Source organism: Arvicola amphibius, chromosome 9 (assembly GCF_903992535.2).
Source record: "Arvicola amphibius chromosome 9, mArvAmp1.2, whole genome shotgun sequence".
NCBI lineage: Eukaryota > Metazoa > Chordata > Mammalia > Rodentia > Cricetidae > Arvicola > Arvicola amphibius.
Window position 1 is genome coordinate 55,968,271 of NC_052055.2, and position 25,605 is coordinate 55,993,875.

At 39.9% G+C, this 25,605-nt stretch overlaps 1 protein-coding gene across 3 annotated transcripts in view; it reads right to left on the bottom strand.

Moving 5' to 3' along the window:
• Rpap3 (RNA polymerase II associated protein 3) overlaps positions 1-25,605 on the bottom strand; it is a 34,903-nt gene that overhangs the window by 1,836 nt on the left and 7,462 nt on the right. For 2 of the 3 annotated variants that reach the window (XM_038343770.2, XM_038343771.2), the window contains exons 4-16: positions 20,999-21,121; positions 18,555-18,682; positions 18,134-18,255; positions 17,235-17,305; positions 15,300-15,425; positions 13,383-13,510; positions 10,468-10,589; positions 8,306-8,376; positions 8,096-8,197; positions 5,409-5,632; positions 3,726-3,912; positions 2,690-2,787; positions 1,942-2,042 (exon numbers count right to left, since the gene is read on the bottom strand). In XM_038343770.2, coding sequence (XP_038199698.1) covers positions 1,942-2,042; positions 2,690-2,787; positions 3,726-3,912; positions 5,409-5,632; positions 8,096-8,197; positions 8,306-8,376; positions 10,468-10,589; positions 13,383-13,510; positions 15,300-15,425; positions 17,235-17,305; positions 18,134-18,255; positions 18,555-18,682; positions 20,999-21,121 — 1,603 coding nt within the window. The remainder of the gene's footprint in view (positions 1-1,941; positions 2,043-2,689; positions 2,788-3,725; positions 3,913-5,408; positions 5,633-8,095; positions 8,198-8,305; positions 8,377-10,467; positions 10,590-13,382; positions 13,511-15,299; positions 15,426-17,234; positions 17,306-18,133; positions 18,256-18,554; positions 18,683-20,998; positions 21,122-25,605) is intronic. The other variant, XM_038343772.2, reaches the window with a different exon arrangement.

The window sequence follows — 25,605 nt, forward strand, 5'->3', positions numbered from 1 at the left end:
AATATCCCAAAGGCTTTTCTGTTTCCTATCTAAATATTAGAAAGAAAGAAAGAAAGAAAGAAAGAAAGAAAGAAAGAAAGAAAGAAAGAAAGAAAGAAAGAAAGAAAGAAAGAAAAAGAAAGACAGGAAAGAAGGAAAAAAATAGTCTAAGGCTATGGCTCAATGGATAAAGCACTTGCCAGATAGCTCTAAGAATATCCCAGATCCCCAGTGCCCGCATGAAGCTGGACACTACGGTGAACAGGAGACAGCAGAGACAGGAGAATCCCGTCAGTCCGAGGGCTGGCTAGCCTAGTATATGCAGCAGCATACAAGGGACCCTGCCTCAAACAAGACAGAAGACAAGAACTGGTACCAAAGGCTGTCCTCAGACAACCCACATTCGTACATGTATCAACACACACACTAAGCACACTCTTACACTAACATAAAAATATTTTTAATTATTTAAAATTCTTTTTAAAAGATAAAACAGAAACTTTTAAGTTAAATTTCTTTTTTTTAAAAGATTCATTTTATGTGTGTGAGTGTTTTGCCTGTATACACATATGTGTGCCATGTATGTGCCCGGTACCCAGAGTCAGAAGAGGGCATCACAGCCTATTAACTGGGGTTACAGTTGTCAGCCACCATGTGGGTGCTGGGAACTGCTCAAGTCCTCAAGAGCAAGCAGTGCCCTTAACCACTGAACCATCTCTCCAGTCCTAACTACTTTTTACTTCCTGCTTGTTCACTTCCCAATGTAAGGGTGCCTTTCTCTCACAGCTGTTTGGTGTTTTGTTTTAATAAAACAAAACAAAACAAAAGATCTTTCCCTACTGTAGTCTAAGCTGGCCTCCAGAAGGCTGAGGTCACAGTACACGCAGCTGCACATTCAGCTGAGAATGTCAACACCAGAGTACAGACTGAGAACCCTGTGTGTCACAACTAGAAACAAGGACCTAAAAGGAGCTCACAGATGCTTAGTGCAGGGAGCACTGAAGATATTGCTGATTTTCTCAAAACAGGGTTTTTGTGTGTAGTCCTGCCTGTCCTGGAACTTGCTGTGTAGACCAGGTTTGTGTCTGACTGAGATCCACCTGCCACTGGCTCCCACATGCTGGGATTAAAGGCGTGCACCACCACTACTAGCTTCTGCACTCAGGAGGCAGAGGCAGGCGGATCTCTGGGTTCGAGGCCAGCCTGGTCTACAGAGCGAGTTCCAGGACAATCAGAGCTACAAAGAACACCTTGTCTTAAAAAACAAGCAAAAAGGGCATTCTTTTAATTGAGTGATTTATCTTTTGCCTAAAATCAGAAACAGACCCCCAAATGCTGAGAACTAAAGCTTTTATAGAGTTTAACTGTTATGCTACCCAGCAGTACAAATAAGGACTAGAATTCAGGGTCATCATGCCACTCTTGACCCCACCTAGAATCCAGCTGCACTGCATGCTCTGAATGCTACTGGTGTGACTGCCCAGGCCTCCAGCACATGCTGACCCCACACCTTTGGCTAACTAACTTCTGCACTTAGAATTCAGCTGAAATTAAATACTCAGGGAGGGAGCCCCCCAGAAGGGATAAGACACACGCTGTACCCAGTTCTGTGGCAGGAGCCACTGCATGCCCCACAATAGCAGAATTCAATCTCTATACAACTGGGTACAGCCTGGGCTCAAAGCTCCAGTATGGTTCCTTAACTCTGTAACCTTCATAACACCTTTAACCACCCCCCCAAGCCTTGGCTTCCTCCTGTTAGAGAATAATAATAGTATCTACATTTGAAAATACTGCCAAGAACTACAGTTTTAACTCTATGTAATCCAGCTGTATCAATTAACTTAATTACAAGCATTTCTAGCTGACTGCATGTATCCTGTACATGGTAAACGGCTAGCAGTAAAACAGCAGCAGAGGAGGGCGAGGAGCTGCGGGAAAGCCTGCTCTCTCAGAACTCACTCTTCCTCTCGGGTGCTGACATGAACATCACTGCCATGTCAAACCTCTTCAGCTGAGAAAGCCTCTGTAGGATTTCAAAGATGAGAGATGGCTTTTCCTTCCTGAAACAGTCCAAACATGAACACAAATCATTAGTTATAGGCAGTCATGTTTTCCTAGTAACAACATTCTTCACTTTCCCTTGAGGTTAAGTCAGTCTCTGTCTGTCTGTCTCTGTCTGTCTGTCTGTCTGTCTGTCTGTCTCTCTCTCTCTCTCTATATATATATATATATAGATAGATAGATAGATAGATAGATAGATAGATATAGATATAGATATATAGATATATAATTGTTTGTTTTTCAAGATGGGGTTTCTCTATGAAACAGTTCTAGCTGTACTAATAACTCTCTCTGTAGACCAGGCTAGCCTGGAACTCACAGAGATCCACCTGCCTCTGCCTCCTGAGTATTGGGATTAAAGGTGTGCATCACCACCGCCAGGCTGTACATCTGTATCTTAAAGGGAGCACAGCATGTGCAACTGCCGTCTCTCACACCGGGTACTTTGTATTCTACTTCTCTCTGTCCCCATAGACTTTCCCTTCTTCCTGGTTTGTTCTTGTCATCTCTTCATTTCTGTAAGAATAAATCTTACTAGGAACCGAATATTGTTATGGACAAGATATTAGGATCAAAGTGAATGAATTTTCCAAATCCCTGGACATAACATTACAAAATGAGAAGACAACTAAAAGATTCAACTTACTCAACGTAAAAGTCATGTAAAATTTTAATGATTTGATTGAATACATCTGGATCTAGGTTTTTCTGAAACAACTTCGGATACAAAGATGGTTCGATTTTCTTGGAAAAAGAAGAGTTAGAAAGTTGAATTGTGACAATATTCATATTACATGTATTATATAATATTTCCTCAGGTAAAATATTATGAATAATTACTAAACACTAATATTTAATGAGAAGTAGTGAGGTTTTACTTAAACACAGCTCTGAAAGAAGGATGGACATGATAGGGACATAAGATAATCATGGCTCTTAGCTAGAGAGATGCTCATGGTTAAGAGTACTTCCTGCTCACGCGAAGGACATGGGTTCAATTCTCTGTACCATCCCACAACTGCCTATGACTCCAGTTCCAGGGGTTCTGAAACACACTCTTATATGTATACACATAACATATGCACATGTAAATAATTAAAAATTATAAATAGTCAGAACAATCCATGAACACAAGAGATGGACCCGATGAGAAAGTCCCAAACTACAACTACAAGCAGAGATGAGGGCAGCCTGGCCTGAGATAGTGCCTGAATGACCATTCACTGTAAAAGTGTAAGGCAGCGTCACTACACCTGAAGACTGTACTAATCTATGATTTGCTAAATTCATGCAATTTAACTTATTTTGAGACAAATAAAAGCTTGCTTTCAGGAAAATAAATGCCCAGATACCACAAGCACTGCCTGACACACAAAAGACACTCAAGGATTATAATTTTCTTTCCCCCCTCTTGGAAGATGAAATATTAAAGCTTAGACTTTCATATTAAAGTCTAATATGAAATTAGACTTTAAGTCTAATTTTAGGCCCTGGAATTTCACACACAGTTCACTTCCCTGATTACAACATGTCCAGCAGTCAGTCCAGGACAATGCACACCAGGCAAGGGAGACGCATTTTATGCAGTTTCATCACACAAAAGGCAAACACAGCATTGCTACAGCAACCAGAAGAAAGTCTCTGACCTGCGCCCAGGGGCGCTGTTGGCTCCCTCCACTTACCTTTAAATACTGATACAACATATTTGGGGAACTTCTCAGCTGTCTGAAGTCAGACTCGAGCTGGAAGGAGTTGGCAGGAACTGGAGGCAGAACAGCAGTGGCAAACTGATCCGGTGTCTGCTCTACCTTCACAGAGGTCTTCTCACTGAAAGACTGGCCCAGGTCCCGCTTCAAATCAGCCTGTGGTCTGGGGTATTAAAGAGCGTTAGGCAACCAGTTAAAGAAGCAGCAGCCAAAATCCAAAAAAGGAAAAAGCAACACAAAACTTCTAACTTCTGATTTTGCTAATATTGCGTTTCCTATCTGCATTCTGACAATGTTCAATTCTTTCAACGTGTGTGTGCATACACAACATATATCTTTACAATGTGTGTGTGTGTCCCCATCCTTACAAATCTTCACATTCTGGCTGAATCAACTGCTAGGTCATGAGTTAGGCCATTCTTTGAGAATATCATTTTTATCTAGTACAACTCAGCCTTTCAGAAATCTGAATTTCAGCTTCAAGATATTTGAGGAAAAAATACTTCACTTTAAAGCCACCTTTGAACAGCATTCTTGAACAATCATACACTATTTTAAATAAACTACTAAAGTTCAATGTTGAAAATAGACAAACTTCGTGTGTTTACTGAATGGCAATATAAGACTAACCAGTAGCCCAAGCCAAGCCAGTGGATTTGTGTCTTCTCTACGGTCATCAGTAGGAAAATAATGTGAAATTAATTTTAAGCTGAATACAAATGGGATTGCTTCATTAAGGGATTTTTGTACACACATCATTACACTGTGTTTTAATTCACCCCACTCCCACAACCACCCTGTCTCTGCCTCTATTGCTGAGGTCCCTCCCTGAAATAGCCTCCCTTATTTGGTTTTGACTCTCAATTCTAAACTATATCTTTAAAGAGTGCTCAATAGTCTTCAGTATTGATGGATATAAGAATGGTAACATTTTAACTATTTTTTCTTTCTTTATTTATTTTGGTTTTTTTTTGTTTTTTTTTTTTTTGTTTTGTTTTGGTTTTTTTTTTTTGAGATAGAGTCTTTCTGTGTAGCCCTGGCTATCCTGGAACTCATTCTGTAGAACAGGATGGCCTCAAACTCAAAGATCAACTCTTCATTTTTTTATGATGCTTACTTCTATCAAATACTCATTCTCATATTCTCTCTCTCTCTCTCTCTCTCTCTCTCTCTCTCTCTCTCTCTCTCTCTCTCTCTCTCACACACACACACACACACACCAGTAGAACAGAAGTAGAACAGCTATTACTGAAGTTCTAGAGAAGAAAATAAGCAATGTCAATTTGATCAAGAATCAAGTCAGGCAGTAGTGCAAATGCCTTTATTCTCAGCACTCAGGAGGCAGAGGCAGGCAGGTCTCTGTGAGTTGGAGGACAGCTAGTCTACAGAGTGAGTTCCAGGACAGCCAGGACTACACAAAGAAACCCTGTCTCGATAAACCACACACACACACAAAGAATGAAGACACTTGAACACCTCTAAACCACTTGTATTCGCTTTGGTAAAGGAATGATGGTTCCCTAAGAAGACCTCATACTATAGCCTGCAGTCAGCTGGCTGCTCAACATCACTGGTGAGAACAAATGAGAACTCTTCCCTGCAACACCGACTGCTTGTGGAATTATCATTATAGAGACTATCGTAACAGTAGCTACTCACTGTAGGACCAAAGTGTCATTGATTTCTTCTATTTTCAACACTTTGGCTCTTGGAGTATCACCTGCAGGCAAGGCGTCCCCCTGGTTTGAATTCTTGCTTTCGGTGCCCACTGTTGCTGTTGCATTTGCTCGATTACTCTGGGGAGCAGTGACAGTACTATCTGGCGAATCAACAGTCTCTATCAACTTGCCAGTTTCTTCAATAAAAATCTTCTTGAGTGCTTTCTAAAACAATTAAAATTGATTCTTTAAATCAATATATTAAAAACTTTCCCATCCTAAGGTCACAAGTCTAAAAAGACTACTATGTTCTTATGGCTAATATCCCAGTTAAAAGTAAATCCAATTTGTTGGCTAGACAGATTTAGGAATATAATAATACATCTGAGAATACAAACAATAAAAAGCTATTTGCCTACCCCAGGCACCAAAATGGTAGGCAAGGGATATTCATAACAGCAGTTACAAAGGTGAAAGCTCAGACTGCAAAGAGCAAGAATGGCAAAGTAGAAAGAAGGCTGCAAGGTAGCCCATGGAGAGGGAGGAGAAGAGGTACAGACTACCTGGGAGGGTGTGAAGACAGCCAGTACGGGAACCTGTGTGCAAACCAGAGTTTGGGCTCTACCTTCAGGACAATGGGGAAAACCCAGAACCATCCTGACGGCATCTTCAGGGCTGAGGAAGCAGCACAGGAGCACACAGGAGCCAGCACTGCATATGAAAAGTCTAGCTTGAAACCCTACGCACACTCTTAAGTGTGTGACAGCTGCATAAGCCCAGTCCAGGATACACATCTGCAAACCACATTTACAAGGTTGGTGGGGGGGGGGTGCCCAAAATGGTTTTCCAGTTTAATAACATTCACTACTGATCAAGGAAAAGCCAAACAGGCAGAGTTGCTCTTGCTTCTGCTGCTATGATGTCTTCTCCAGACCAGCTGCCCAGAAGCTTCCAGCCAATTTGTCAGAGTGCTGGAACCACAGCCACACATCCCCAAATCCAGCTTTTCACATGGATTCCAGGGACTGAACCTGAGTCAAAGAGCCTGCTTTCCCCTGCCTAGCCATCTACCTGGCCCAACTGTCCATTTTTGTTTTGTACAATTTTAATCTTACATCTTTCTAATGGGAGGGGTCATGTGGAAGTCAGAAGACAACTTACAAGTCAGTTCTCCCTCCCTCCCACATGTGAACCCCAGAGATGGAACTGAGCAAGTCAGGCTTGGTGACAAGTGCTCCACCCACTGGGCCATCTCATTGGTGTTTTGTTTTGTTTTGTTTTTTGTTAGATTTGTTTTGTTTTTTAGTTTTTGCCTTATTTTAGCATTTACAATTTTGTACTGTCAGTTGTATGGTAACTTGTGTCTCACTGGAAAAAGCATTTATGTCTGTATTTTCTCTCTCTAAACCTAATACACAGTATTTTCTCTGCTTTCCATATCTCCAACACTCTCCTCATTCTTTACCTCCTCTTTTCTGCTTTCCCAATTCCCCCTCAATCACTACTTAAACGCTGATACCCTCAGCTCTGAAACAAAAATACCATAAACTACATTTTTTCCAACCAATACCTCAGTGGTCTCTCTGACTCTAAGCACAGTAAAACACCAAGTATGTTAGCCTTCTCCTGAACATAACTTCAAGCAAAGACAATCCATCAGGATGAACAAAGTCAATTGAGGAAAACTAAAATCCAAAGACCACATACATCCCAAATGATACACAAACACAAAGAAAGAAATATCAAAAAGCCATGAGAGCATTCCACTATGACACACTCCCACCAAGCTGACACCTTCTGGGTAAGAAAAACAGAGATGATGAGACACCTGAAATGCCAGAAAAAAACTTGAGTTCTACGCCAAACAGGACCGATGATCATATAAGGGACAAAAAGAAACAGATAAGGAAATCAATTCAGGACATAGACAAGAAGTTACCAAAGTAAGTGAAATAATTCATAACTTAAAGGAAAAATTCAACAAGTAAGCTGATGGTAAAAAGGAACCAAACGGGAATTTAAGAAATGGAAGAATCAGTTGATTAAAACACATCAGAAAGTATCATCAATGGACAATACTAAACAAAATTTCAGAGATGGAGGATAAAGTTGAGCCAATAACACAATATAAAATTTTCTTTATATAAGAAAAATATGTAAAAATATATAAATGAAATGTAAGTTCCTCTAGAATGAATTCTCCCTAATTTTGTCAATAATTCTATGAGACATTTATTAGAGGTACACCAAGAGTTTTCAACATTTTACATTTACTAGTACAAAGTTTGTTTCCAGTTCTAATCCTGTAACAATGATATTTGTTGTAAGGAGGCTGTTTGTTGGTTCCCAGCTGCTCAGCCCTGAAATAATCACACAGAAACTATATTATTTAAAATACTGCTTGGCCCATTAGCTCTAGCTTCTTATTGGCTAACTCTTACATATTTACTTAACCCATTTCTATTAATCTGTGTATCACCACGTTGCTGTGGCTTAGTCTCTGGCAGGGCTACATGGCTTCTTCCTAACTCCGCCTCCTTTCTCCCAGCATTCAGTTTAGTTTTCCCCACCTATCTACTCTATCAGGCCAAACCAGTTTCTTTATTAACCAGTGGTATTGACAGCAGGCAGAGGGGAATCCCACATCAGATACCCAAGGGCAGGGAGAAATGAAAGCGTGGTACTCACAGGTAACCCTCGGTGAGGTGGATTATCCACAGCGTTTATCACATTGTGTCTTTGTGTAGAGTCAAGAAAGACTTCATCCCAATGTCCTCTCTCAATTAATTCCTTGAAAATAAATTTATAATAGCTATCAAATATTCTTAAGTTAATTATGTAACTAATAAATTTATGTACCAGATGACATGATGATATTTTGGTAAAGAAATATATTACCTTTTTAATTTTGGAAAGTTCGGTGATGGCCTGAGTATTTCCAGGTTCCAGAAGTAATACAGTTTCAAAGTCTAATGGGTATTTTAAAAAGCAACAAAATAGTGAAATTACTTTATGACACTCAAAACACGACATCTTTTGTTAATAATCCCCTTTATTTTATTTATTCATTTTGGCTTTTTGCAACAGGCTCTTGCATAGTCCAGGCTGTTCTCGAACCATCTACACAGTCAAAGATAACCTGAACCCCTAATCATCCTGCCTCTATCACCTGAGTGCTGGGACTATGAGCATGTCACCACAGTCGACAGAAATCTCACTGTTCCCAGGAGCTCTACTTCAGACACTAAGGAACAGGCAGGCAACAGTAAGAACAAGCGTCTGCTCAGCTGCTCTAGTGGTTTCACAGGGATTCCAGGGAACTCTTACCACAACCCTGGTTTACAGATGATACAAAGAGAGCACTGAATTTAACTACAGCTCACACCTATGATGATGGAGTAACTTCCCCACAAGACTACCATACCCTAGAATATTACTCAGTGTTTAAAAGGTAATAAAGCAAGGTGTGGCTACACATACATGTAACCCCAGTACTTGGGAAGCAGAGGCAAAAGGACTGCTATGAGTTCACACCTATCCAGTACTACATATCAAATGCTAGGCCAGCCAGGGCTAACACAGCAAAGACTGTCTCTCAAACACTGAAGAAAAAGTTCAGTAAGAATGATTAGCAGGTAAAGGCACTTGCCACAGCCTGGTTGATCTGAGTTCTATTCCCAGGCCCCACATGGTGGAAAGAAAGAAGTAACTCTATGCAAGTTGGCCTCTGACCCCCGCATGTGTGTCTGTGGCATGCATGCATGTACATACACATGTTCAATAAAATAAAATATAAAAAAAAATTTAGAAAACTTTAAAAAAAGGAATGAACTTCTGATACTTCAGCATGTGTAAAGCTTAAAAACATTCTCAGTTAAAAGGACCAGACATAAAAACACGGGCCTGAGTCCACCCACGCGGCATATCTAACATACTCAAATTTAGCCCAGTGTGGCGGCATGCCTGTAATCCCAGCACTCAAGAAACTAAAGAACTCAAATCCAGTCCGGCTTTACAGTAAGACCCTGTCCCAAAAATGCAGTAGTAACAGTAAAATAGTCAGGTTAACAGACACAGAAAAACAGTGATTACCAGGGGCTGGCAAAGGGAAGAGTAAAATGAATAATTAGCATCTGATATACAAAGTTTAGAATGAATACAGAAAGTTTGCACAACACTGACAATACACTTTTACTGAAAATATACACCCCAAATGGAAAAAAGTCCAAATTTAAAATCCAGGACCACAAGGCCAGCAGGGGTAGTATTGCCCACGGTAAGCTGGGCCTTCACTCATCAATTAACAATCAAGAAAATGTACCACAGGCATGCCTACTTGCCAGTGTGGTAGGAGCATTTTCTCAATTGGAGTTTCCTCTCCCCAAATGACTCTGGCTTGTGTCAAGCTGAGATAAAACTAACCAGCACAGACTTCAAAGGAAATAAAAAGTGAGAAAGAACAAGTGAAATCCAAAGATGAAGAACAAAGTGCAAAATGAAACAAAAGAAAACACAAGTAGCAGAACCAAGTTAGTGTTCTGAAGAGAGAGAAAACGAATCCCACAGGACAAGATCACAAAGAAGGAGAAAAAGATGCTTATAAGACTGAGAAAGGACAGCAGGGTATGGAAGCACATGTCTGTGATCCCAGCACTCGGGAGACAGAAGTAGGAGGGTATCTGTGGGTTCTAGGACAGCCAGGGCTACTAAAAGACCCCGTCTCAAACAAAACAAAAAGACTAAGAAAGGAATCATTACAGTCCTCATGTTACTCATGTTATTATCAATGCCAGCTGCTGATGCCTCCTCTTCTCATTCTTGACTGCTCCTCACTTTTCCTATTCGTCTACAATTCACATTTTCCTTCCTTCAGTTAGTGATTGACAGAGATGTTATAGATAATCAAGCATACTACAGAAGGTGCTATTTTCAGACTCACCTTGATCTCTGGAGTGCTTCATGAAATTTCACTATCCTTGAACTGTGGGAAGTTACAGAAATCTTTGCTTCTGCCCCTAGGAGCCTTATTAGAGTGAGTATGTGAGTTATTATAGCCTTACCTTGCTTGGCCTCAGCGATCTTGCCCAAAAATGTTCTTGCAGTTCCTCTTCTGGCAAAAGCCTTTGCATACGAGCCGTCTAGTGAGATAGCTTGTGTGCAGTCTCTTTCAGCTTCTTCATATCTATTGAACAAGATAAAATTACTAACTGGAAAATATGTAACTTATGAAAATGTAACACTGGGACTGGTGAGATGACTCAGTGGATAAAGGTGCTTGCTGCCAGGCCTGAAGACCTGAATCCACTATCCACATGGTAGAAGGAAAGAATCAACTCTCACAAGTTGTTCTCTGACCTCCATGCCACATGCCACGGTGCATGCACACACAAACCATGCACATACGCACAAACACACACATGCATGAAAGCATACAATAGGGAGGGAGGGAGGGAGGGAGAGAAAGAGAGAGAGAGGAGAGAGGAGAGAGGAGAGGAGAGGAAAGAGAGAGAGAGAGAGAGAGAGAGAGAGAGAGAGAGAGAGAGAGAGAGAGAGAGAGAGAGAGAGAGAGAGAGACTGGTCTTATTATGTAGACCAGGCTGACTTAGAATTGGCTATACTTTCTCCTCAGCCTAGCATATATATTTTCAATGAACAATTCCCAAAACTCTGTGTTTGGGGGGAAAGACTATTTTCAAAATTTCTTACTCCCACTAAATCTCTGAACCATCTGGAAAGGAAGAAAAGAGTCGCAGACTGTGGGACTGTGGAGAGTCAGGGAAGGATGGAGCCTATGACCGCAGAGTAGTCTAAAGAACAGCACTGCCACCACACAGCTCTCCAGTCTCAGTGCGCCATGGGCTACATGACAATCACAACTGGCACCACTGGCTTCATGGTAAAGCTCACCAAACCCCGGAGCAGCTAACATAAAGGAAAAACCCACAGAAAATTAAAGGATTGCTATGTATGTGAGCCATTGCACATGGTCTGATATCTGGATGAATATTAATCAGTAATGCAACCAGCAATCAGTTCAGACTGATTGGTGCTAGTCTAAGAGTAACAAAAGAACATACTACTGAGTTATTTTTGTATGTCTTACTTCAATATGCACCTCAAGAATAGGACCCAGATTTGTCCTGGATCCACTTTATTCACGTACTAAAATCCTGCCTCCCATGTCTGAACACATCCTCGACAGCTCTTCTGAAGCTGACCATCCACAGTCTGCCTGCCTGTAGACCTCCATCACTATAGCTCAAGGCTGCCCCACTCATCTACTAGAAACCAACTACCAATACCGACTACCACCTCAACAAACAGTATTTCTTGTATAAATTAGCTAGTCTAACAACTTAAATATCTTTCTTTCTTTTCCTTTTTCTTTCTGTGTGTGGAATATGTGCTCCTATCTGTGCATGTGGAAGCCAGAAGTCAGTGTGAACTGTCTTTGATGATCCTCCACCTTTGTGACCCTGGAGCTCACCAACTGATAAGATTATGCTTTGGCAAGTCTGCGATTCCAGGGCTGGGACTGCAGCTGTGTGCTGCCATGCTTTTCATGTGGGTTCTAGGGATGCAAACTCAGACTATCATGTTGGGAACTGAACCAGTTCTCCCTTTCTAGCCCACTTTCCCACTCCTAGATCTCCCTTCCCTACCCTGCCCATCTAATCAGCTCTAACCTGACAGCTGTGCAAGTCAAGCCACAGCTTGTTACTTAAACAAAAGGTTGTGGAAGCTTAGAATACTGTACTTTATGTTCTACATTCGCCTCTAATATATAAACACCTTCCAAGTACAGGAAAAGGCTTGTGATGCTAAGCTGTACTGTGCTGACCTAATACATTACTAAGATGATTATCAACAAAAGCAATAAATCAATACAATGATACACTCACAAATACAAATAAAATCTCACCGATATGAAGGTATTATGTTTGACATTAATCAAACCATTTGGGTCTTTGTCTAAAACAATGCATGATAGTTCAACGGCAAGATTCACAAGCTCCCAAAAGCTGGAACAACCACTACTGGCTAACCAAGAAAAGACAAAGCTCAAGTTGTGTCTATCGGCTTAAGTGAGGTTAAAAACACAACCAACAGTTCCCTCCTTAATAGTTTTCCTAACCTGGAGTCCTTTGAGGGTCTGAAAACTTCCAAGGAGAAAAATTATGTAGTCTCAGAAATCCTGAAGTGAAATTTAGTTTTCTTTCAATTACAAACAGATAATTAAGTCACTAGTAAAGCAGTACTGTAACACTTAACCAATAAGACACATATTATTATGTATAATACAATGTTACATTAGACCTCAAAATGTCCTTAATGCTCATTATTATTTCTGAATCACAGCAGTAATTCAACCTACTGCTTGCCTGCATGTGACACTACCTCAAAAAACAATAACAACAAAAGTTTGTAGGGCTTGGAAGATGGCTCAGCAGGTAAAGGCCCTTGCCCCCAAGCATGATGACATAAGTCTGATCCCCAAAACTGATATGGAAGGAGAGGCCAATTCTGCAACCTGTTCTCTGACCTACACATATAATACACACACACACAATAATAAATGTAATAAAAATAATTTTTAAACAATACACAACAGTATAATTATAAGTTGTACATCTATTAAAAATGTAAAGATAATAAAACTCACATGATACATACTACGTCACATGTACACACATTCCTTATCTCTAAATTTTATTCTCATTAACTTTAATGCAATGCTGGGGGTTGATTTATTCTTAAGCATTGCATTAAAGTTAATGAGCACATCTCTAGTGTATGGGAGGTCCTGGATTCTAACCCTAACATCAAGAAGAAAGAAAAAACTAGAAAGAAAGAAGAAAAAAAAGACTCAAAGACAGATGACAAAATTACTAAATCGACTAAACTTTATTAATTGGTTAATTTAAAATGCACTCAATGGTAAATTTTCACCCTGAAAGCAAAACATAGTACTTACTTCTCAAGCTTAAGGTAGGCCATGGCTCTGTTAGCTGGAAGGAGGGCATTGGTACCATCAGCAGCTATCCCTCTAGTGTAGCATTCAATTGCTCTCTCATATTTTCCCTCTTTGAAAAATCCATTCCCCTATTATTTGGGAGAGAGAGATGAAAATCAAATCATGCTGAAAAATTCAAAATCTTAAAAAAATCATACCAAATACCAATATGAAATCTACCAAATACCAATATGAAATCAGTAATTATATTATATCCCCACTGCTGACAATCTACAGATGGAGACAGGAGAGCGAGTGACATGCTTGCTGAGTAGGCTGGAGGACTGACCTGAGCCACAGAAAAGCCAGGAGTGACCGCACCAGCTTGCAGCCCCTACTGTGGGAGGTGGACAAGGAGCTCAGGGGCTTGTCTACCCAGGCAGTCTAGCCAACTTAAGCTCCAAGTTCAGAAAAAAACATGTCTCAATAATAATAATAAGATAAAGAGTAACAGAGAAAGATGATCTTTGGCCTTCACACAATCTACCCCCTACATAGATATTACAAGCATCTACTTCATGAGACATTTAGTATCTATTAGAACATGGATTTCTTAAATGGCACTATTCTCTTTTCAGCACAAAAATACTACTATATTACTCTATAACATCATTAATGAACTAATTAAACAGTTAAGGCCCAAACATTACACTGAGTCTTTACTTACATTACAAACTGATCAAAACAGCCTACAGAATGGGAAAAGATCTTCACTAACCCCACATCAGACAGAGGTCTGATTTCTAAAATATACAAAGAACTCAATAGAAGAACTCGTCAAAAGAACAAATAATCCAATAAAAAAAATGGAGTACAGACCTAAACAGAAAACTCTCAACAGAGGAATCTAAAATGGCTGAAAGACACTTAGAAACGCAAATCAAAACATCTCTGAGATTCCATCTTCCACCTGTTAAGAATGACCAAGATCAAAAACACTGATGACAACTTATGCTGGGGAGGTTGTGGGGAAAAGGGAACACTTCTGCATTGCTGGTGGGAGTCAGCCCCTTTGGATATCAGTGTGGCAATTTCTCAGAAAACTAGGAAACAACCTTCCTCAAGACCCAGTAATACCACTTTTGGGTATATACCCAAAGGATGCTCAATTGTGTCACAAGGACATGTGCTCAACTATGTTCATAGCAGCATTGGTTAACATAGCCAGAACCTGGAAACAACCTAAATGCCCCTCGACTGAAGAATGGATAAGGAAAATGTGGTACATTTACACAATGGAGTACTACACAGCAAAAAAAAAAAAAAAAAAAAGACATCTTGAATTTTGCAGGAAAATGGATGGAGCTAGAAAACATCATTTTGAGTGAGGTAACCCAAAAACAATTATCACATGTACTCACTCATAGGTGGTTTTTAAACATAAAGGAAAGAAAGCCAGCTTACAAACCACAATCCCAGAGAACTTAGACAACAATGAGGACACTAAGAGAGACTTACATAGATCTAATCTACATGGGTAGTAGAAAAAAACAAGATCTCCTGAGTAAATTGGGAGCATTGGGACTTTGGGGGAGGGTTGAAGGCGGGGGAGGGGAGAGGCAGGGAGGGGAGCAGAGAAAAATGTAGAGCTCAATAAAAATCAATGAAAAAAAAGATGAACTGTAGTTATCTACATATAAATACATGTAGTTTGTTCCCTAACCCTAAATGTGCTTATAATTATTTTGCACGATTATTCTTATATATAAGTCACCAATTACTCAAATTTTGAATTAGTAGCCACCAGAGGTTTTAGTGCACTTAATTTCAACTTCCTATTCAAAAGACTTGTTTTTAATGTGACAGACAGAAATGTAGCCAACAAGCAGCACACCAGAAGCAAACATTTCACGGAACATCAGAAGCCCGCTGAATTACCAGATCTTTCTCTGAAATGGCCTTCTGCTTGTTCTGCTGTTCTTCAAGGTGTTTTTTCTCCCCTTCAGCTGGCTTAGTCACTGAAGCAGCTTCTTTGGGACATGAGTTTTCTTTGGATGTTAAAGCCTAGGAGACACAGCACTCAACTAAAATAAAACAAGTAACGCAAGATGCATCTGCATTAGACCCAATTAAATAGAGTAAAATGTCTGTTCCACTCAAACACTGGACTACTTTCCATTCTCATTCAGTCTTTCTTAACTTATTAGAGTAAAAGCAGTATTGTGTAAATATGTAAAATAAATTTAATACGCTGCTTATTTCGATAAAATGAGCTGTACCCAGCAAATATAGTTGATCATTTAAACTCCAAATATTTGTCAAATTTCTACATAGTCCGGGGCACTATTCTAGGTGCTGTTTTTTCAAGCATAAAATAACTGAGTCACATTGCTAAATTTCCCTGATTTATTATTCAACTATTATTTGACCTAATATATAAAAAAATACCCTTTGCAACAATAATGAAGTTGGTATACTTATCATCAATTTTATGTGCAATAAGTAATATTTAAAACCAGATTTCCTCAATAACTGTCACACTTTTCACAATGTGCCAAGATTGCAAAACAGCTGCCGCTTTAATTCAAAGGCCAAGTGAGAGGAATACGCAACTGCTCTCTGCCATCAGAGCACCTATTTCCCATTTAATAACATCTACGGTCCTTTTTCTTTTGGCTGCAGACTCATTATGTAGCACAAGCTGGCCTCAAATCTGGGCGCTCACATCTCTCTTGTCCCACATGTCAGTCACTGGAGTGAGCCACCATGTCTGATAATTCTATTATTATAACAGCAGAGGATCACATAATATGCAAACATTTATCACAGAAATAATCATTGAAATAATTTTAAAACTGGGCTGGTTAAAAGCGATTGTAGGTTTTGCAGAGGACCAGGTTCAATTGTTAGCACCTACATCAGTGGCTTACAACTTCCTATAACTCCAGTTCCAAGGGATCTAGTGCCCTCTACTGGACACACATGTGCACATAATTCTTTAATTATTAAACAATTTAATAAATTATTAAATAAATCTTTAAAATTTTTAAAATTTTCAATTAAAAAATATCTTTAAAAAATAAAAAAATTTAAAAACTGTAATTTGGTAAAAAAGAGGCAACAGTTTTAGAAATCTCAGCCAACATTTTTCTTTAAACCATACTGTGTGTGTGTGTATATAAAAGTATATATATATATATATGTGTGTGTGTGTGTGTGTGTGTGTGTGTGTGTGTATACTATATAGCAATACAAATTACATATAATGAAATGATTTGATGGTGCTTCAAACAGAATTCAAAGAAATAAAATTATTAAGAATCATTATTTCTAAGTAAGTCAATGTTAGCCAATTTATAAAAGTTTATGAGTAGGGGCCATATCTGTAGAGTACCCCCGCCTTACCAGTTAGGGTTGTATCTCTACAGTACCCCTGCCTTACCAGTTTGGTTAAACTATATAGTACATGAAATAAAATTATAATATTTCTGTGTAATTCCAGCACTTGGGAGGCTGAAGCTGGCCTCAAGTTGTCTGAGCTATGTACTGTAATCCTGACACAGAAATCTACTGTGACTGGGAGGACGATGACACAGCTCAGCAGTTAAGAGCACTGTGTGATCTTCCAAGTTCAAGACCAGCTGATGAAATGGCAGCTCACAAACATCTGTAACTCTGACTCTAGGAGACCCGACGTTCTTCTGACCACCAGAGGCACCAGGCAAGCATGTGCATATAGACAAAATGCTCAGACACATAAAAATAAATGTGTTTTTAAAAAAAAAATCTATAGTATGTATACAATCTAAGCAAAAAGTTTCACCTTCATGATATAAAAGTCAAACCTGATGCACTTAAATGCTTATCATTTACCTGATCAATTTTCCTGAGTTCATTTGTTGCTTCAAAGTTATCTGGTTCCAGTTCTAATACTTTTTCATAATCTAAGTAAAACAGAAGATAGAGAATTTTTTAAAAGGAGGATAATTTTACAACTTGTACAAAACCATAGCAATTATTCTACAATAAAATGAACTATCAACAGCTATTAATCCATTAAACATTTTTCATTTTCTCTCAGGCAGACAGAACCCTTTAGCAAACCATCTTCCACCAATTCCCAGGTGGTTACGTCATCATAAAGTGTACACCAGCAAACCACACAGAACAACATCCATGCAACATCAGTTTTATTCATACTTTGTAATTACACAGGGCTTGTTATGGAATAACAAGACAGCGTTTACTAATAAATAAAAACACTTTGTTCTGTGTCCCGCCTCACAACAGCCAACAAGATGACTTCACCTTTATTTTGCAGATGAGAACTAAGGATCAGAAGACATGAGCCACAGGTACCGTTCCAGAGTTCAATTACGTAAGAGTCTGAAACAAAGTCTGACCGCAGCAAACAATGCATTCTTCCCAAAATAAGAAGGCATCGTTTAGATTACCGAAAGGACTGGCAAGATGGCTCAGCAGGTAAAGGCACCCACCATCAAGCCTGACAATTGAGTTTCATCCCTGGGACCCCTGCACACCTTGGAAATAGAGAACCGACTCCCTCAAGCTCTTCTCCAGCATCCGCTCACACGCTGGGGCACACACACATATTTTTTTTTAATTGTAAAATAAAAAAATTTTAATTGCCAAAAAGACAAGCTTTGTTCAAAGCACTAAGTATAAAGGGCACTATACTTATTAGTATTCTCTGTATTCTATGTGTCACCGAATGGAGAAATACTTAAATGATGACCTAAAAAGATGAGTACCTTTTCTGGCCTCCTCTAACTTCTGCAGAGCAAACCGAGCAGCACCTCGTCTGGCATAAGCTTTGGTGTAAGTCCTACTTAAGGCAATTGCCAAATTACAGTCAGACTCAGCAACAGCAAATCTGCAATTCAAAAAAATTAAAATAAATGAAGTCATAAAAATAATTTAATAGACAAAAACTTCAAAATTAATTTCTGAAATTGCACAGTGAGTTCCAGGCTACAAAATGAGATCTTGTCTCAAAAAAGAAAAAAGAAAGAAAGAAAGAAAGAAAGAAAGAAAGAAAGAAAGAAAGAAAGAAAGAAAGAAAGAAAGGAAGGAAGAAAGAAAAGAAAAATTAAAAAAAAAATACAAACAAATATTTAGAAACCCAATCTCTACACATGCACAACCACTCACACGCATGTAGAAAGCCCTCACTTTTTCAATCTAAAGTAAGCTGATGCTCTGTTTGTTGGCAACACAGGATTATACGGGTCAGCATCCATGCCTTTCGTGTAGCATTCAATAGCTTCATCATATTTTCCTTGTTTGAAGTATTTATTGCCCTGAAAGAAAAGAGAATCAAGCAAAATGGGTTGAGTCCGCGAGCTCTGCCATAGTCCGGTTTCTCTCCGGACAGCACCAGCTCACAGAAACTAGCCTGAAGGAGAAAGGGAGACTTTCAACACCACTGAGGATACAGGGAAAAAAAAAAAAAAAAAAAAAACCTCCACTACTTGGGCCTCTGCTCCCAGGATGCTTCTGTTCTAGGGAATCGGGGGGCAACAGGACACCTCTAAGTATCCTAAAGCTCCTTAAGTCACCTGTCCTCTTGGTCAGAGAGGCCACAGATTTCAGAGCTGGACTGTAAGCAGTTCTCTCTACAAAGAGGGTCATCACCAAGAAAAGTGCCCTAAATGCTTCTAAGACAAGTCATGTTGCTTACAAGACCTTGACCTATGCCCATAGTGATAAAAGAGAACTGAAAAGCCAAGAGACCTTAAGTTAAAGAAAAAAGGTTGATTTTTGGCAACCTGTATGGTCTTAAGCACCCAGCAAGAAGTATAGCTAAAAAGTAAAATGACTGGTAATAATTCAGAACAACTTGACTAGACTTTTCAAAGGGACAGACATCAGTAATTCAGGACGTCCCAATTAGCCATAAGTGTGAGATGCTAACATGGCAGGTAGGACACTCATAGCAAGCCTAGCAGTAATACAATATGCTCCATTTCTAATTTATCGGTGGTTACAGTGTTACTTTATGGTTTGGTTGTTATATTGTTTCTCTTCCTGGGTACTGTTAATATGCATCAATGATTATAATCTCAAGCTATTTTCCTTTTAATTTATTCCACTTCTTAAAACTACCCTTATGTTTTCTATAGTATCGATATGTCACTATCAGTATGTTCTTTTTACAGTCTATGGGCTCTCACACTTAGAAGATGATAAAACTTGTACTACAAAACTTGTGGAGTATTCACCTAACAACCGGAACAATATGTGCTGGTCCTCTTAAGATCTGCATACCCTAATTAAATCGCTTCCTGATTCTGCCTTTATACTTTAATGATTTATTAACATCACAATTCTCAGGACAACAGGCCCTGATATTTTTAGTTCTAACCTTAGGAACAATTCCCTATATGTTTTATTACTTTTATATAGTTTGATGCCTCAAGCAATGACATCCTCTCCTCCAGATTACCTTCAAATGACAACTCACCAAGCTACAACCCAAGCTCTCACATGTCCCACTTAGGGAACATGGGTTGAAACTTCTGATGCCTGGACGGGGAGGCTTCATGCCCCTGTTCAGTATCAGAAGCCCTGAAGATTAAGAAATCAAAGTCTCACAGGGGCAAATTGAGGCAGGACAGAAAGACAGGGAAAATTATTGAGATATAAGAAGGAAAAGAAACCTTTCACCCCAGAGTCTCTCAGTAAAGTCTCACGCTAGCTGAGAAGCAAAAATTCTAGGACAATTAGCATTTGCTATGAAGGTTGCTAACATAAAAAATAGTATTCTCTTAAAATAGCGTGGTCCACACTTAGAGCTTAAATGCATAAGACCTTGGGTAGGGCCTGATTCCTTCCCTAGACACTGTTGAGAATCTACTCATAGTTAGTAAACTATTACAGAGTTAGCAACAAGTACTCTGTCTACAATGGAGATGTCCGACCTTCCTGCATCCCTGTGGTCCAGGTTCTACATCACCAACAGTACTTCTGCCAGGTGCCCCTGGCATCTCATCTATGTTTCTTAGCAATCCTTAAAGACACCTTCAAAACCCACCCAACCTCACATCTGACTGCTAGCCCATACCCACACTCTGGACTGTCTTTCCTTTTGAGCACTCTTATTAACTCTTCTACTTAAGCCTGTGTTTAAATATTTCTATTAACCCTCCTCTCCTCTCCAAGAGAAATGAGAGACACTAAATGTCACAAAAGTAACCAAAGATGGCCTGTGATATGGAGAAATGGAAGGTAATATTTATACCAACAATCATACACTCATTTCATGATGCTGCTGTCTACCACTGAAAGCATGAATAATACCAGATGTGGTCCAAGCATTTGGAATCAATTCACTGAACACATCAACCATGGAGGTTCAGCAACACTTCTGTTCCCATTGTAGAGCTAAGAAAGTGGGCTATAAGAAGTTTAAAGAACTTGTCACAAATTTAGAACCAGGCAATTAATGTGGCTCTAAAGAATATGTTCCTGGCTATTATACACACTGCCACCCAACAAGGATATAGCCAATAACAATTTCAAATGTGAAGATCCCCAGAACCATGCTAAGAATTTTAGAATTTGCATAGTCTTATATACAGCCTTCCTCTAAGGAATCTAAAACTAGCCTAGGGTACCTTTTCTTTTAAAATGAGAGCCTTCTGGGAATCCACACGAACACCGTCATCTTCTGACTCTGACTCTTGAGACACAGAATCGTGGGTGCTATCTTCTTTGTCGAGTTCATCGAGGATACTGTCCTGAAATCAGAAGCAGAGCAGTGCTCATACTTGTGTGAAAATTAAGAAAATCAATTACCTTCAAAAGAACTTAAATTCTTAGTATCTAGGGACTTACAGAAACATAAATGAAAGCCAAATAATCTCCTACAATTAAGATTACAGAGGGGCTGGAGAGATGCTCAGCAGCTAAGAGCAGTAGCTGCCCTCGCAGAGGACCCCGGCTCAGTTTCCAGCACCCACACCAGACAGCTGACAACCACATGTAACTCCATTTCCAGGGGATCTGACACCTCTGGTCTCAGGGCACCCATATTCATGTGCACACACACACACGTGCAGACACACATAACTACATATAGTAAAGTAAAAATAAATTTTCACAAAACGAACAGGGAGGTGGATCTGAGTTTGAAGCCAGCCCGGCCCACAGATGTCCAGGACTTACAGAGTTCAGGGATATAAAGGGAAAAAGAGGAATCAATTCTGGGGGACAGTGAGATGGCTCAGTGGGTAAGGGTGCCTGCCACCAAGCCTGATGACCTGAGTTCAATCCCCAGGGCCTACGTGGTGGAAAGAAAAGCTCACCAGCTGTCCTCTGACTCCACATGTATGCATGGCATGTGCATGCCCACATACACACACACACACAAATAAATAAACAGAATCTGACTTAGACTAAGTATAGTATAGTAAGTAGCTTACACATCTAACCCCAGCACTCAGGAGTATTACTGTGAGTTAAAGACTGGCCTGGGTTACAGTGTAAGAGTTCCTCATCTCCAATACATTGTCCCTTTCAAAATACATAATATCTATTTTATATATATATATATATATATATATATGACTTTAAACTCATAAAGTAAAACATAATCTGCATATCAGTAAACATAATCTGCATATCACAAATAGCAATGAGGTATTATGAATGTCTTGACAGTTTGCAAAATTTATACACTATTGTTACTAAGCACCCAGTAACAAAGAAAGGGTTTTTTCTTATTTACATTCATGTAATGAATTCCAGATCAGTCATAGCTACATAGCAAAACCCTCCCCCTTCCCACTCTCTCCCTCTTCCCATCCCCTCTGCAAGTGCGCATGCACACACACACACACACACACACACACACACACACACACATTCTTGAGTCAATTAGCTTTGGTTTAATTAACAAAAATAACACAATTTATTGGGAAAACTGTTCAATGAAGAATGAACTATGACCAGCAAGTTCCCTCTTAGGTGCTTATATCCTTAAACCTGTGTGAGACTACTCATAGCATGCTTATCCATATGACTTCAAACTGAAAACCCATGTGGACATCAACAAGAGAATGGACACATATTGTGTGAGTCCACACAACAGAATGAAAACAACAAAAAGTACCGCTACACTGTAATGACACAGACCAACAGCAAACAAAGCTAACAAAGGAAATCAAACACAGGAGTGCACACTGCATAAGGCATCTATATAAACTCTAGAACACAGAACTATAATAATCTAGAATATGAGAGGTCAGAAGAGCTGCGGCTTTGAGGGGTCATCTAACAGGGCACAGGAAGGCTTCTGGGATACTGAAATGCTTTACAATTGGAAAGAATACAGTTTTTCTATGTGTATATAGGAGGAAAATTTAGAACGCTATTCACTTAACATTGGGAATTTATGTGCATTATACTTTAGTATATATGTTAAACAGAAAAATACAAAGACAATAAATATAACATTAACAGCAGCTACTGTCTCTACACCTGTGAAAAGAAAGAAATGTACAATAGAGCTTCACAACACTGGGAAGTCTCCTGTAGACTGTAAGCACATGTATTAATTTCATTATTGTACTCTAGGACATGTATATATCTCCAGACATTTTTTAAATGAATAAATATTATATAACACCGGCTATTGACCCCAAGCTAGAGTCAAACTTCTGGCAATCTATCTGCTTCAGCCTCCCAAGTGTTGGTTGCACCATGACACCTAGCTATTAAATAATGATTTTTTTTAAAGATTTATTTAAGTGGTGTGTGTGTGTGTGTGTGTGTGTGTGTGTGCATACCACATGTATACAAATGCCTGTGGAGACAAGATGAGAGAAATAACTCCTGGAACTGGAATTACAGGCAGTTGGGAGTTGCCAGGTAGGTGCTAGGAACTGAACCCAAGTCTTCCTCAAGAGCAGCAAGAGCTCTTAATGGCTGCGCCATCTCCAGCCCCACGAACTACTTTTTAAAAGACCATATTGTGATATTACTTATTCAAAGACCCCAAGCCAAGCAACCAACATTCGGGAGAGCTCAGATGTTCCCCCAACACACAGATTACCCCGGCTGGGTTAGGTGATGGCTTACACCACACCATCTCCATGGACTAGGGCAAAAGAGTCTCACCTGAGTATCAGCTGCTCCCTACCACCTGGCAAGTCTGCCTGTGGCCTGGGGAAGGGATAAGAGCACACAGAGGTGAGGAAAGGCTAGAGGGGACTCCATCTATGTGGCTATGGGGAACACCCACACCCTTGTTGGATAGGGCTTTCCAGGTGCAGCTTGTTTGGGGAGGAGCATCTACAGCCCTGGAAGTAGTTCTTCATCTAGGCTCTGTAAGAAAATTCAACACATCCGTGGATTCCCCAGAGCAATCTTTGGCAGAATTGTGCCTCAGACTGTCATTTGGACCTTAGGAGGAAAAGTAGACACTATTTTATATCTCTCCCAGAGAAGAAATCGTAACAACAGACTAATAAATCTTTTTGAAAATAAACAAAAAGACCAAGCATGGTAGTATACATCTTTAAACCCAGTACTTAGGAGAAAACAGCAGGCAGATCTCTGTGAGTTCAAGGCCAGCCTGGTCTAAAAAAAAATGGAAGAGAAAAAAATAAAAATAAAAGGCAAGCAAGATAATAAATAAATGAGGCTACAGAGATGGCTAAAGACTACATCACGAAGAGGAAGAGACCTGGTCAGTCGTCCTCATCAACTCAGACCATAAAATCCAGTATGGACAAGTTCAATAGAAAAACCTAGGTTAAAGTCTCAGAGTCTGACAGTGCCCCAGGACCTCCATGTCCTAAGAGCAGGACAGACAATGCTTCTCTCTTAAAGCCAAAAGGGGGAGGGGAGCTGATAGAAATGGACAGGAAAGGCACTTCCTCACACCAAAAAGAGTCACAAAGGGACCTGAGAACACTAAACACAGTCTGGGGAACCAGCTTGCTCATGCATGAGCTCAGTCACTTCAGGTAGGATGTCACTGGACCGACAGAAATGCATCGGAAGGAACACAAGAATGTGTAGTAAATGGATGCAAGATTATAAACTCAGGTGGAGGGAAAACCACGCAGCAGGTGTAGCTTTAGTGCTGTCCAGTTTGGCCCAAAAATGCATGCTAGGGTACAGACCTGTAAATGACCGAATTATATCAGCCAGATTCCAGACAACGACACGTCCAGTAACTATCACACAGGTATATGCACCAACAGTGTAAGCAGAAGAGGATGTCATCAACAGTTTCTACACAGATCTATAGAACAAGGTCAGCAGGGCACATAAGAATGACATACTAATAATTATGGGTGACTTCAATGCAAGACTGCAATCAGGAGAAAGAATGGACTATAGTGTCATGGGAACATATAGATTCGGAAAAAGGAACGACAGCAGGGAACGACTGCTTGACCTCTGCTATGCAAATGATTTGTACAGATCCAGCACAAAATTCAAGCAGGCCAAACCATCAAGATGCCGGATGTGGGAATCCCCTGACAAATGCACACACAGCCAAGTTGACTACATTCTGTCAGCAGGAAACTCTTATCTAGCATCCAAAACAGCCAATCATCTCCTAGTGCTGACTTAGGGTCAGATCACCAACTTGTTACGGCCAACATTCAACTGAAGCGTAGGAGAAGCACACCAGGCAAGACAAACTGGAAGGTCGATTGTAAACAACTGATGAACCCAGCTGTACAGAGAGAGTGCAAGAGAACCACTTAAAAAAAAGATGAGGGAAATCATGAAACAACCCTTACTAAAATAGAAAGCAAATGGGAGAAAATCAAAAGAGCTATACAAGAGGCTCCCAAAGAGACACCTGGTTATGCAAAAAGGGCAACACCAGTAGAACGGCTTACCGCAGAGACAATCAACCTGGCAGAAAAAAGAAGGAAGCTAAAGAGCAAACAAGGCAATCAGCAGGCAGCAAAACACAACTATCTGTGCAGGGAGGTCTAAAGAAGAGCGAAGAAGGATGGAGAGCTGCATATACAATGTATATGCAAAGAGGTGGAAAAGGCTAGACTCCATAATAAAACACATCTTGTTTACGAAGCTATCAGATGGACAACTGCCAGATATGCTCCTCAGATTCGGGTGATTAAAGATGGGCAAGGTCATTTATTAGCAGGACCAGGGGAAGTAGAGCAAAGATGGAGACAATTCTTTGACACCCTATACAATGACCCTAATGCTATCAACGTAGACTACAACAAGAAAC